Source organism: Carassius carassius, chromosome 8, assembly GCF_963082965.1.
Source record: "Carassius carassius chromosome 8, fCarCar2.1, whole genome shotgun sequence".
Classification (NCBI taxonomy): Eukaryota; Metazoa; Chordata; class Actinopteri; order Cypriniformes; family Cyprinidae; genus Carassius; species Carassius carassius.
Genome location: NC_081762.1, coordinates 25,392,576 through 25,407,704, shown reverse-complemented (window position 1 = coordinate 25,407,704; position 15,129 = coordinate 25,392,576). Strand labels below are relative to the sequence as shown.

The 15,129-nt window shown below is 35.8% G+C and overlaps 3 protein-coding genes across 4 annotated transcripts in view; 2 read left to right on the top strand and 1 right to left on the bottom strand.

The window, feature by feature from the left end:
* LOC132145632 (potassium voltage-gated channel subfamily G member 2-like) overlaps window positions 1–4,083 on the top strand; it is a 35,960-nt gene extending 31,877 nt beyond the window's left edge. Inside the window, exon 3 of the mRNA XM_059556776.1 lies at window positions 2,917–4,083. Within this exon, the coding sequence (XP_059412759.1) occupies window positions 2,917–3,753 (837 nt within the window). The 3' untranslated portion in view covers window positions 3,754–4,083. The remainder of the gene's footprint in view (window positions 1–2,916) is intronic.
* septin7a (septin 7a) overlaps window positions 1–15,129 on the top strand; it is a 318,106-nt gene that overhangs the window by 208,379 nt on the left and 94,598 nt on the right. The window lies entirely within an intron of this gene.
* The window catches only part of LOC132145631 (solute carrier family 66 member 2-like), a 43,910-nt gene continuing 38,140 nt past the window's right edge, over window positions 9,360–15,129 (bottom strand). The window contains exon 4 of the mRNA XM_059556774.1: window positions 9,360–9,577. Within this exon, the coding sequence (XP_059412757.1) occupies window positions 9,370–9,577 (208 nt within the window). The 3' untranslated portion in view covers window positions 9,360–9,369. The remainder of the gene's footprint in view (window positions 9,578–15,129) is intronic.

The window sequence follows — 15,129 nt, the reverse complement described above, 5'->3', positions numbered from 1 at the left end:
TTATTAGAATTACTTTTGTACCTTCATGACACAGAACTTAACTCATCTAAACAGCTTTGGACCCAACTGACTCATTGTTTTGATTGAATGAATGAATAAAAACAAAAAAGACAGACATTTTTCGGAATATCTTTTGTGTTCATTAGAAGAGAGGAAATCATACAGGTTTGGAATGACATGAAGCGTATCTATCCCTTTAAAACACAAATGTATGAATAGCCTTAACTAACATCTAAATGGATTATATAACAAATATATCAACCCAATCTGCATTTCATTATAAACAATATACCACAAGCAATTTGATGTGAACTTATCTAATACATTCACTCACACCAACTACACAAACACTGATTAGAAATTGTAAAATGGCTCAGAAAGTTACAAGTTGTGAGAACAACTTTAACTGCATTTGTTTGTACATGCCACTTGATTTAATATTTTGTATTTAATACAATGAGATTCAGACATTTTAAATACTCGGATGTCTTCACATTTTTTTGGTCACTTTATATTAATATGTGAGAGCCTTTGGCATTAACTATAGCTGAGATGCTTTGAGTGAGTTTTGTAGTTGAAACATAATTGCACTGATGCTAAAATGATCATTTTATTGGTCATTCCAGATGGATAACGTTTATGATTTTAAGCTACCCTGTACGATTTTAATTTGTTTTTTTTCAGTCCTGCTCTTTACTGTGTTGAGTTTATTGTGTTGTGTGCATTACATGGAGCTCTGAAGCCAGACTAATCTAAATAGTGGAGTGCCTTTGGGCAACTTTAGATTTAAAGGCTTTCCTCTCTATTCATACCAGATTTCTATGTGTGTATGTATTGTTGCCACATGCACAGTTGGAGAATTATAAGTCGTTTAGAGTTGCCTTAAGTTTCTTTTTGTCTTGACACTGGTGGGTGGCCAGTTCTGGGCACATTCTCTCTCACACATTTAGTGATGACCTTCACTGCTCTTCAGAGTATAGTCAATGTGTTAAAAATGTTATTAAATCTCTCTGTTTCCAAGAACCTTGTCTTCAGCATTCGTGGAACATTTTTGTGTCTTTACGATTACAAATTACTCAGAAAGTACACAGCTTCCCAGACACAAGTGTATTTATCTCAAATCAAGCTGCAGCCTTCAAGTGGATGCTAGTCAAGTAATTACAGTAAAGGTCACTGACGTTATACAATAGCTTTTGAATTTACTACAATTTTTACAATTAATGTACTTGTCTTGTAATTTAAGAAATTGTATAGAAATGTAGAGCAGACTTTCAGAATATTCATCAGCCAAGCTTAAGCATTTACATTTAACTTGACTGATTATAGCTCAGTGAGGGACTAACACAAAGGTACATTTAATACATTTTGATAATATCAAACTAATTTCTGTAATTTTATCAAACATTATGGAATGTCTTCATCACTTATACTTATGCTTGATGCTTTTCCCACCAAAATTACACAAGATGATGTCATTATGGTACTGGTCTTTGTTGGGGAAGTTCACATTAAAAATGAAAACTCTGCCATAATTTACTCTCATTTCATTCCATGTCCTTCAAATCCCATAAGACTTATGTTGTTTTTGAAAAACAACTGATATATATAGGAAGCGAAACACCTCCAACTTCAGAATCCAATATTGCTGCTTTGTACATCAACAAAAGAGAAACAGTAGTAATATATTGTTTATTAGCACTTATGTTTGTGTGTGTCTCAATAAACTGGTGGTGCAAACTGTACTATCCAGCCGAGCCTGTCCTCCAACAAAAAATGACCATATAGGTCGTTTGTGCAAGCACCTTATTACGACCTATATTTACGTTTTAAAGTTAAGCGCCCTCTAGCGGGCGTAAAAATAATGAAAGTATCGCGTTGCGTCTGTCGTCATGAAATGACGTATTACGTCATTACCAATCAAAACGCACGTTTATTTAAATGCAATGTGTGGGCTTTTTACACCGTTCTCACAGTATTTCCTACATATTTTACTAGGTGGCTTATTCGTTCGAATGACCACACCTAACCCCACCCCTAAACCTAACCCTCACAGAAATCATGCTAAATTATGATTTATTGAGCATATACATTTTCGTGCACATCCGTTCCCTGGGATCGAACCCATGATAGCATGATTACCTATCAATGTATAGCGCAATAATTTACCAACTGAGCTACACGAAACGCAAATCAGAGTGCAAATAAAAGAGTACAAAACATTAATATGAAAATGACCTTTTGCCAATAGGGGCACAATTGTAGTATACGCTCTGATGGGTCGTATTTCAGGGATTTGGACAAACAACCTATACGGGCGTATTGGTTGGAGGACAGGTTGATCCAGCCTCTATTTTTGGTCATTATACTATGGCTTTATCTGTGCAAACTTTCACTTTTTATGTGTTTTTAATCAACTGGTATTGGTAACAATGCATGGGTTCTTGGTTTTCTGACTCGGACATCTGACTTCCAAGGTCAGTCGAACGCAGCATTAGCTCCAATCCTAATTACTGTAAATGCACCAGGACTAGCTAATCAAGGTATTCAGACTCATTAGAAACTTCTTGGCAAGTGTGTTGAAGCTGGCTAGAGTTAAAATCTGCAGGACATTGGCCATTCAGGAATATTGTTTAATAAATTGTCTTTTTTTTTAAATTGGAAGTGAGTGCAGCACCCAGAGACATGACAAAATAAAAACAACTGCTTGAAACATAGTAAAAGAATTAAAAATGTATTCCTGTGTGACACTTAATTGTGATATTGTGTTTACCATTGTGATTTCCTTCTTTTAGAATATATATCATTCACTATATGGAGACATTCTGCATGATGACCTTCTGAATGAAGACTCTGAATGATACAACAGAATGTGAGAGCCTAACCCTGAGTCTGACTAACATGTGTTTTCTCTCTCAGGGTGAGTGCTCCCAGAGGTGTTACAACATCTTTGTGCTGGAAACAGTCTGTGTGGGCTGGTTCTCCCTGGAGTTCCTGCTCCGTTTCATCCAGACTCAGAGCAAGTGGGCATTCTTACGCACACCCCTCAACATCATTGACGTGGTGGCCATCCTGCCCTATTACATCACTTTGATAGTGGACTCACTGTCCGTAAGCGACCGTCCCACTGGCTCTGGAAACAACTACCTGGAGAAGGTGGGATTAGTCTTGCGAGTTCTTCGAGCATTGCGTATCTTCTACGTGATGCGTTTAGCACGTCACTCATTGGGGCTGCAGACGCTTGGCTTGACCGTACGTCGCTGCACTCGAGAGTTCGGACTGCTCTTGCTGTTCCTATGTGTGGCCATGGCACTGTTCTCTCCGCTGGTCTTCCTGGCGGAGAGCGAGATGGGCGCCAAGCAGGAGTTCACCAGCATCCCTGGGAGCTACTGGTGGGCCGTCATTTCGATGACCACGGTTGGATACGGTGACATGGTTCCTCGGAGCATTCCAGGCCAGGTGGTGGCGCTCAGCAGCATCCTGAGTGGAATCCTGCTCATGGCATTCCCAGTCACATCCATATTTCACACTTTTTCACGGTCCTACCTAGAGCTTAAACAGGAACAGAATCGGGCCACACGGCACAAGCCCGATTCACAAGACAGCACCAAGTCCCAAAACAGTGAGGATTCACAGGACACTGACAGTTCCTTACATGGAATCACAGAGACCGTCGCAGTTGGTGTGCATCACCGCAGATCCGTCGCTGTGGCAAGTCAAGGAGCACCACAGGTCAGGAGATCTCTAAAGTCGTAATGCAAACTGCTGACTGTAAGACTAAAGAAAAAAACATGTACAAAGACATGCTACAGGTGATCGGCCATAAATAGTACCTGTATAATCAGGTGACTTGACAATAATAGACAGTGGGAAAGGGATGTTAAAATGGACAGGTTTGAATGTCCAAAGCACAAATATTGAAAGAGTTATTTCACCCTAAAAGGAATGTTCTGTCATCATTTACTAACCCTCATGTTGTTCCAAATGCGTATGACTTTATTCTTCTGTAGAAAACAAATGAAAATGTTTAGCACAATGCTAATTGTTTTTATGTAAAGAAAGTGAATGGAGACTGGATCTATAAACCCCAAAACCGTGCAGCTCTTATATTCAAAGCTTTCCCAGGTCATAAGGTAATTTTGTGTGAGAAAATGATGCATGGAGCTTCCCCTCTGTGTTAGCTCTTAAATCTCATTCTTGGTTGAGTATTCAAATGTGTCACACCATGTTGGACTTCAGTGACAAGATGCAACATTGTTGTCGCATATATCATAACACATATTGTACTGTTTGAGTATGCTTAACTGGTCCTAGCTGCACCGCTCCATGTGGGATTTGAACCAATGTAAACCAGGTGGTGGTGGGCACACTAACAAGGACGCTAAAGACTGCTGCCTCTAGCACTGTGTGCCTTGAGGTTATGGGAGTGAGGTTTAACTGTACAGCTATCTACCACTTGGCCTCTGTTACACTCACTGCCTAAATCTCACTCCCCTTAGTGTCACGGCACCAATGTAACTGGTCCTACATGCACCATTCAAAGACTGATTCAAACCAGTGTCAACTGGCATGGGTGGTGGGCATGCTAACAAGGATGCTAAAACCAGCATCCCTTACCGCACCTCTTGAGGCCTCATACATTAACTTTCTAAACCTTACTCCCATTCGGGTCACAGCACCAATTTCTCTGGTCCTACTGGCACCACTATCAAAGGGAGGTGTCATGTTAACAAAGAAACAGCAGTCCTAAATGTGCTTTTTGAGGCCAGAAGAGTGAGGTTAACCTGCACAGCTCTTACTAGCTGGCCTCTGTTACATTCACTCCCTAAACTTCACTCCCATTCGGGTCATGGCACCAATCTCACAGTATGGTAGGAGGGTACTTTAAGAAGACACTATGAAAATGTCCACTTTCATGCCTCTTGAGGCCAGGGGAGTGAGGTTTATATGTGCAGCAATTACTAGCTGGACTCCATTATACCAACCCCTCTAAATTTCACCCTAATCTAGGTCACAGCACCAGTGTAACTGGTTCCACTCGCACTGCTCTGAGAGGGATTCAAACCAGCGTCAATCAGCATGGCAGGCGGGCACTCTAACAGGAATGCAGAAGCCAATGGCCTTTAATCTGTCTCTTGAGGCCAGGGAAGTGAAGTTTCATGTGGAGATCTTACAAGCTGGCCTATATTATACTCACCCCCCAAAGTTCACTCCCATCTGGGTCATGGCACCAATGTAACTTGTCCTACTCTTAAAACTCTGAGAGGGATTGGAACCAGCTCAACCAGTATAAGAGTAAGGCATGCTAACAAGAACCCTAAAACCAAAGCCCTTAATGTGTCTCTTGTGGTCAGGGTAGGGAAGTTTACCCGTGCAGCTCTTATTAGCTTGCCTCCATTATACTCACACTTCTGATTTTCACCACCATTTGGGTCACGGCACCAATATAACTGGTCCTACTTACATCATGCTGAGGGGTTTGAACCAGCATCAACTGCAATGGAGGAGGGCACGCTAACAAGGACGCTAAAACCAGCGGCCCTTAATATACCTCTTGAGTGAGGTTTACTTGCAGAGATCTTACTAGCTTGGAGTTCAACTGCCTCTGTCCCCATTCACTTTCAATGTATGGAAATGAGCAGCATGAACATTCGGTTAAATATTTACTTTTGTGTTCCACTGAACAAAGACAAACAAATGGGTTTGGATTGGTATTAGGGTGAGTGATGACTTAATTTTCATTAAGATGGTGTTCCTGGTCGATGGATGCTCCTACCTGTGAAAACTGTATGACTGTGAAGATTGCCATTTTATTTTGCATCCACCTTTAAGGTTAAATTAGCTTTTCTCTGGTGTCAGAGGATACAGTGTTACACTGTTCAAAACAGGCTATTAAACTTAAATTTATGCTACAGTATATAGCTGATTTGCAATAACTATGTTTATGAAAACACATTTACACACATCTCTGTATAGCTCTGCTTTTAGATGCCATAGTCTCAGGATCTGCCAGTTGTAAAAAAAAAAACAGTGAAATTCCCTTTAAAAGAATAAAGGTTTCTTATTTTCAAACTGTCTTGAGTGATAGATGGTTCTTAGTATATATAGATTCAAGTAAAACGTGAACTGGAAAGTGAACTGAATGCTGCTATAAGGGAAGTCGTGGCCTAATGGTTAGAGAGTCGGACTCCCAATCGAAAGGTTGTGAGTTTGAGTCCCGGGCCAGCAGGAAATGTGGGTGGGGGGAGTGCATGTACAGTTCTCTCTCCACCTTCAATACTTAGGTGCCCTTGAGCAAGGCATCAAACCCCCAACTGCTCCCCGGGCGCCACAGCATAAAAATGGCTGCCCACTGCTCCGGGTGTGTGCTCACAGTGTGTGTGTGTGTTCACTGCTCTGTGTGTGTGCATTTCGGATGGGTTAAATGCAGAGCACAAATTCTGAGTATGGGTCACCATACTTGGCTGAATGTCACTTCACTTTCACTTATACAGTACGTACTTAGACATGATACTATAGGGTATTTTTGACTACCATGTAAATGCCATGGTATATCAATATAGTAATAATTCAATAGCATGGTATTATCTTCTAATAACATTTAGTTGGTTTATTATATTGAGCCCAGTACATCTAGTCCTATAAGTGATGTGTGACAGAGGGTCAGATTGCTGTTATCCACATTGACCAGTGGTTAATACATCCTTATTGATTCCATTGGGAGTCCTGTGCTCATAAAGGCATGGAGAGTCATTGTGTGCTGCCAACATAAACACTGCTAAAATGACCACGGCTGTAATGAATGCACTCTCAGGTTTCCATTTGTAATAAAATCGGTTCAATGCCTGCACATTATTCCATAAAATAAAAAAAACCTTCCTGAAACAGCCTGAGACTTTAGGCTAAGACCACAGAGCAATAATGCCCTTTTTTATTTGATTTATTTATTGAATGTGATTATTATTCATAAATTTAAATGTAATTGTTTGATAAGCTAACATCACATGCATCTATGAAGGAACCCGACTGTAAAACACTAAAAACTCTAAACACCTACTAATTTATATATTAATGACAGCAATATACATACAGAATTTTTTAAAAGGTTTATTAACAAATCTTGCTGTAAAAATGTAGCATTGAAAATATATGACCAAAAGTACCCAACTAAATATGAACAGAACATTTGCCTAAACAGGCAGTAAACAAAAAACAAAAACAGTGCTCAATAACTGTGAGTATCAATTGTGTATGGAGTGCAATGATAGAGTAAACCTATATATCATCATGGGAACCCGTGTACGCCGTTACTTGCATTCAGTGGCAGTAGATAGTTTGGCAATACAGAATAAAGCAGTTATTTGATCAAATACAACACAAAGAGAAACAATACATAGTTAAATGAAGCTCAAGTAAAATACATGTTATCTCAGAATAGCAGGTAAAAAAAAGATAGAATAAAACACAAATAAGCGAATAACAGTGAAAGTAATAAAACATTGTCCTTTAAAAGAAAGCCCTCTTGTCTTTCTAATCTAATTGAGGAGAGTTTTATCAGAGACTCATATCTCCTCATATCGAATATCTTGTCAAAAGCCATCAGTTTTGCCAAACTGTTCCTCAGCATCACACACTGATAAGCAGCACCTCTCTCATAACATTTACTGGCAAGTAACATCCCTGACTAGAACTACTTTATCAGCAAAAAAATATTTTTCTTAAAAAGTATTTGTCATATTTTCCAAAAAAGGAAAAAAATGATAATTAAATGTAAAAGTTAAAAAGTAAATTTATAAAAAGACATGTGATATATTCTTTTAAAGATATATTCTCCAACATTTGAAAAATGTTCTTTACTATACGTAAACATATCCTCTTTTAATGATAAATAATAAAAAAAGTTTCCTTACAATATTTATTGTCTTACTGTGAAGTAAAAAACAAAACCATACATTAATCTGTAAGCATAAGTCAAAACAATAATGAAAATGATATTGCAGCACAATTATTATTATTATTATTATTAATCATTTTATAAATAAACCTTTTATTTCATAAACTTTTATAACATACATAAAACATTTACTGGAAAATGACAAATACTGTTAAAGAAAGTGATTTTTGTCAAATAAATTGCAGTGTATTGTCATATTCAGGACTGATGGTTGACTGGATGTTTGAAGCACTTGGCTTTGAAGTCCTAAATCTTTTAATTAACCCCCAATGTGCCGCAAATACTGTACTTCAAGTTTCCTAAAGAGGTCAAAAGTCAGTATATGAATAAAGTGGCTTCATATTTTGAACTGATTGCATGTAAATGAACTAGGATTGCCATACATATCTCCACAAATAAGATTTGTGGTTAGATACTTCCTTCTAGTCATGTGGATTCGTAAACTGTATGAAGACTGTATGAAGAGGGTATCTTTTAATTTTTTGGTTCAAAATGACACTGGGCTTTCACTGTGTGAAACACCACAGAGAGCTACGGAGTTAAAAACGGTCTTCTCCAAATAAAACAGCAGTCACTGTATTAAACTCTTGTAACAAAAGCTTTGTCAGATACATTTCAGGTCATTCTGAGAGTCTGTAAGGCAAAAGTTTTCAAAGCATGGTGATTACCTTGGGCTGGTTTGTATATGTAAATGTGTAAATATAACTAAATATCTTTATGATATTGCATGTAAAGTTTGGTTCAATGTATATTTATACAGTGGCACCAAAAATCTGAACACTTCATGAAATTGTTGATCTAAAAATGAAAAATGATTGTTTATTCATCAGAACATATTAGGAGAAATTTAGTTTTACATAACTTCATCATCAATGGATCCACTGCAGTGAATGGGTGCCGTCAGAGTCCAAACAGCTGATAAAAACATCACAATAATCCACACCACTCCAGTCCATCAACTAACGTCTAGTGAAGAGTAAAACTATTTGTAAGAAAAAAATCATCATGGGTGACTCATTCTGACGGCACCCATTCACTGGAGAGGATCCATTGTTAAGCAAGTAATGTAATGCTATTTTTTTCTCCAGATCTGATGAAGAAACAAACTCATCTACATCTTGGATGGTTTGAGGGCGAGTACATTTTCAGCTAATTTTCATTTTTTGGGTCAAGGACTGAACAAGTATGAATGACATTTCATTGCATAAAAAAAACCACGTGGCAATAATTTCAAGAAAACATAAGCACAAAAAATCTAACATCATAATTTGATATTGTGTATCTAATACAATGACATTCAGGCATATTTAGATGTGGCTTAAAAAGTGTATCACTTATCCAAATATGGGACACTGTATAAAGATGCTGTATGTATGCACTGTAAAAGATCTGAGCAGGCTCTGTGAAGCGACGGTGTTTCATAGGGCCTTGGCGCTGGTGGTGTGTGTGATGTGAGAGACGGGTTTCTGTGGGAAGCGGCTGTAGAAGTACACTTGGAAGAGGATGGCCAAGTCCACGCACACCTGAAGGAGGCCGCAGATCCAGAACTGCACGGGGGCTTGAGTCAACAGGAAGTAGCCAGACTTGAAAGTGTCTCCACTGGTCCACATCAACACCATCTTAATACTGGAGGAACAGGAAGTGAGAAAGAGAGAGAGTGTTATTAAAACCTGGAGACGTGAGAAAGCAAGAGGCCGCTCAAAATCACTGAAATTGGGCGACCAACAGGCAAACGTGTAGGATGAGTGACATCCTTTTTTGACTTGATTGCGCGTTTTAATACTTAGGATTCTACATAGGTTCTCTATAAAAACAACACAGTCTTATTTCTCACGATAGCGAAGGAAGCTGAGAGATATTGGTTTGGTATTTCGAACCACCTCTGTAAAAAGAGGATGAGGTTTTTCATGTCATCAGTCTTAGTTGGGAAAGGACAGGCGTGACAGTTACAGTGTTCCCACAGGCCGGCTCCATCTGCTCCGCCTGTGGGTCTCATGCTCGTTTCTCACACTTCAGTACAAGATTACACATACAACTGTAAAGCATCATACTGTCATCATTTACTCACCGTCATCCTTCCATGGAGAACAAAAGAAGACATTTAGAAGAATGTGCTGCTCACTCTTTCCTATTGAATTACCATGAATAGAGACTGAAGCATTCAAGCTTAAAAAAAAAAACAGCATTAAAGTAGTCCATGCAATTTATATATCAACTCTAGCTATGTGTTAAAAAACAGTTTTTTATTTTGGTCATTATTAAGTGTTAACCACAAATATTCTTCAAAACTTGACCTTCTGTGTTGCACTGGAGAAAGAAAGTCATACAGTTTGGAATTACATGAAGGCAAGTGAATGATAGCTTTAACTGTCTCCTCAAGTGAAGAAACCTCTGTGTAACCCTATTCAAGCAATGAGAACGATTTTTAGGAAGAATAAAGTAGGATAACTTCCTTTGTTCGGCCACATTTGGTGCATCAGCAAATTCATGCAGAGCCGCACAGCAGTTTATTTCCAGAGGCAGAATAAAAGAGGTATTTTCACACACACACACACACACACACACACACACACACTATTTTACCGGGGTACAACTACAGTAATTCCACCTGCATAAAGCTGTTCCGCCATTGCTGTTTCGTAACAAACAAATAAATTATTCAAGCTGTGCATTTTACTTTTAGATTTCCCAGAATACAGTGCTCCACAACACACCGATTATTCATTTGAGATTTGGCTTTTTGGGGTGTACTAAAGCACTTTTTATGCAGTGAATCATACATTCAAGTAAACAGCCTGGAAGTATGATGGCGTGTGTTGATATTAACACGAGTTAATAATAGGATTTGTTACTTTAACAATAGTCCAATTAAGTAATCAGATTTTTGTGTTCGCTTCTGAACTGAATTCAGAGAAAGTTAGGAGTCAGGATTAGAGACAGGCTTGGGGATGGGGTTGAGTTTAGGGACCAAAGTTATGACTAGATTTGTTAGAAGGGAATGTTCTTCTTCTGCAACCGATGTTGAAGCAGGAAGTGGTCCTACTTGGCAAATACATATAGACACTTGAGTCAGTAAGGTCAATAAGATTTTGTTGAAAAAATAAAGTAAATACTTTTTTTCAGCAAAGGGCATTTTAAATTGATCAAATTTAAAAGTAAAAATGTTTATAATTAAAGGTCAACCAATATATCACCAAGACTGATAGACATATGTTTTGTTCAGCCAAAAACTGCTGGAATCATATTTTTCTGACAGTGACAGGACTTTTATTTTGACAGCACTAAGAATGTGGACATGAACATAATCTTGTATTATCTTGTGTTATATAAAGTTACAGTTGAAAATATGACACTTACTGTTCACTTCCTTGTTTTTTACATTTTATTTTAATTTCTCCATTTGTGAAAAACACTATTGCTAATGGAATTACCCTTACGAAAATTAACCATGGTTTTACTACAAATAAAACCAAAAAACCATGGTTACTATAGTTAAACCATGGTAACCACAAATTAACCATGGTTTTGCTATATTAACCATGGTTTAACCATGGTATTTGTAGTAAATCTGTGGTTATACAAATGGTAGTCAACACGCCAAAAAACCATGGGTTACTACAGTTTTACTATAATAAAACCATGGTTATTTTTCGTAAGGGTACTGAATCAAGATGTTGCATAAATCATAAATCTACTTATTTTAAGTGTAAACATTTTTTTCATAATGATTAATTTTTACATAAATGATTATATATTGTCTTTATATCGGCCAGTGGACACCCTGCCCTAGTGACAATCAAAAAAACAAAGGCATATTGGTCAACCAATAGTTTATAATGCTACAACAGAGGTTTTTGTGACATTGACGACTAAGGTAATAGCGCCTGAAAATTCAGCTTTGCTTCAAATAATTTATAATCAAACAGAAAACAGTTTTTTTAATTGAAATATTTCACCGTTTTACTATAGTTTTGATCGAACAAATGCAGCCTTTGTGAGCATAAGACTTCTTCAAAAACATTTTTTTTAAAATCATATCAATCACTAAAGATTTGTCCAATAGGGTCCTGTATATTCACACTGAAACCTAGCAGAGTTTAAAAATCAAATGCAAGACTCCGTGAGATTGCTGTGGTGTGTCTTTTAAGCAGCAGACTCAAAAGGATGAGTATACAAAACAGCTGGGTGTAAAGAACAAACTAAAGATAACAGAGAGTGCAAAACACTAACAAATCTCTTCTTGCCCAAAAGAAATAGAGTCAGGTGGGAGTGCAAGCACAAAGCCGAGGTAAACACTATTTTCTCCTCGTTGTTTGGCTCTGTGTTACACTCAAAGCAGATCTAAGAGCACGGCATCTGATAAAAGGCCACTCTGAGAGCTTATTACAGCAGCACGTCCTAAAGAGATGAAAGAGCACTCTCAGCGCCGCTGGGCCACAGCGATCAGCCCCTGTGATAGAGTAATAAACCACTCCACACAACAGCACAGCTCAATGAGTGTGAGCGATGATGTGCACAGGGTCATGGTCACTTACATCATTAAAGGTGAAATATGTACGTTTACTCCGCTAGCAACACCAAACCACTGGAAAAATAAAGACTGTTTCCCAGCATGTTACACACCCCTACTGCCCAAGAGCTACCAGACAGCTTGTTTTGCACCATAGTTGCACTAATGATGCAAAGCATGCCTCAAATTACAGACAACATTAAACAACAAAACTGCTTATGCAGACTTTGCAAACATTATAATATTGAGTGATAAGATTTTCATTTGAAGCACTGAAACGACTCTTCTTGAAAAATTGTTACCTTTTCACAGTCTTTCAAACTAAACAAAACAAAGAAACATGACAAAACAAAAAATCATTGCAAACAAAAATGACAAAACAAAAAACTAAACAAAAACAATGGGAAAACAAAAATAAAGCAACAAAAAACATGACAAAACAAACAAAAATGACAAAACAAAATTAGAAACAACACACAACAAAAAACATGACAAAAAACATGGTAAAACAAAACCAACGCAACAAAAAACATGACAAAACAAGCAAAAATGACGAAACAATTTTAGAAACAACAACACACAACAAAAAACATAACAAAAAAACATGGAAAAACAAGCAACGCAACAAAAAACATGACAAAACAAGCAAAAATGACAATACAAAATGAAAACCAAAAACACAACAAAAAACTAAATGAAAAAAACAACACACGACAAAAAAAAAGACAAAACAAGCAAAAATGACAATACAAAATGAAAAATAACATGACATAAAAAACATGACAAAACAAGCAAAAATGACAACACAAAATGAAAAATAACATGACAAAATGACAAAACAAAAGCAAAAATAACAAAACAAAATGAAAAACAAAAACACAACAAAAAACTAAATGAAAAAAACAACACACGACAAAAAAAAGACAAAACAAGCAAAAATGACAATACAAAATGAAAAATAACATGACATAAAAAACATGACAAAACAAGCAAAAATGACAACACAAAATGAAAAATAACATGACAAAATGACAAAACAAAAGCAAAAATAACAAAACAAAATGAAAAACAAAAACACAACAAAAAACTAAATGAAAAAAACAACACACGACAAAAAAAAAGACAAAACAAGCAAAAATGACAATACAAAATGAAAAATAACATGACAAAAAAACATGACAAAACAAGCAAAAATGACAATACAAAATGAGAAATAACATAACATAAAAAACATGACAAAACAAGCAAAAATGACAATACAAAATGAGAAATAACATAACATAAAAAATATGACAAAACAAGCAAAAATGACAATAGAAAATTAAAAATAACATAAAATGAAAAACAAAAACACAACAAAAAACTAAATGAAAAACAACACACGACATAAAAAACATGACAAAACAAGCAAAAATGACAACACAAAATGAAAAATAACATGACAAAAAACGACAAAACAAAAGCAAAAATAACAAAACAAAATTAAAAACAAAAACACAACAAAAAACTAAATGAAAAACAACACACGACAAAACAAAACATGACAAAACAAGCAAAAACGACAAAACAAAAGCAAAAATAAAACAAAATGAAAAACAAAAACACAACAAAAAACTAAATGAAAAACAACACACGACAAAAAAAAACATGACAAAACAAGCAAAAATGACAATACAAAATGAAAAATAACAACAAAATGAAAAACAAAAACACAACAAAAAACTAAATCAAAAACAACACACGACAAAAAAAACATGACAAAACAAGCAAAAATGACAAAACAAAAGCAAAAATAACATGACAAAAAACGACAAAACAAAAGCAAAAATAACAAAACAAAATGAAAAACAAAAACACAACAAAAAACTAAATGAAAAACAACACACGACAAAAAAAAACATGACAAAACAAGCAAAAATGACAACACAAAATGAAAAATAACATGACAAAAAACGACAAAACAAAATGAAAAACAAAAACACAACAAAAAACTAAATGAAAAACAACACACGACAAAAAAAAAACATGACAAAACAAGCAAAATGACAATAGAAAATTAAAAATAACATAAAATGAAAAACAAAAACACAACAAAAAACTAAATGAAAAACAACACACGACAAAAAAAACATGACAAAACAAGCAAAAATTACAATACAAAATGAAAAATAACATAAAATGAAAAACAAAAATACAACAAAAAACTAAATGAAAAACAACACACGACAAAAAAAAACATGACAAAACAAGCAAAAATGACAAAACAAAAGCAAAAATAACATAACAAAATGAAAACCAAAAACACAACAAAAAACTAAATAAAAAACAACACACGACAAAAAAAAACATGACAAAACAAGCAAAAATGACAAAACAAAAGCAAAAATAACATAACAAAATGAAAAACAAAAACACAACAAAAAACTAAATGAAAAACACACGACAAAAAAAAACATGACAAAACAAGCAAAAACGACAAAACAAAAGCAAAAATAACAAAACAAAATGAAAAACAAAAACACAACAAATAAACTAAATGAAAAACAACACACGACAAAAAAAACATGACAAAACAAGCAAAAATGACAACACAAAATGAAAAATAACATGACAAAAAATGACAAAACAAAAACCAAAAATAACAAAACAAAATGAAAAACAAAAACAC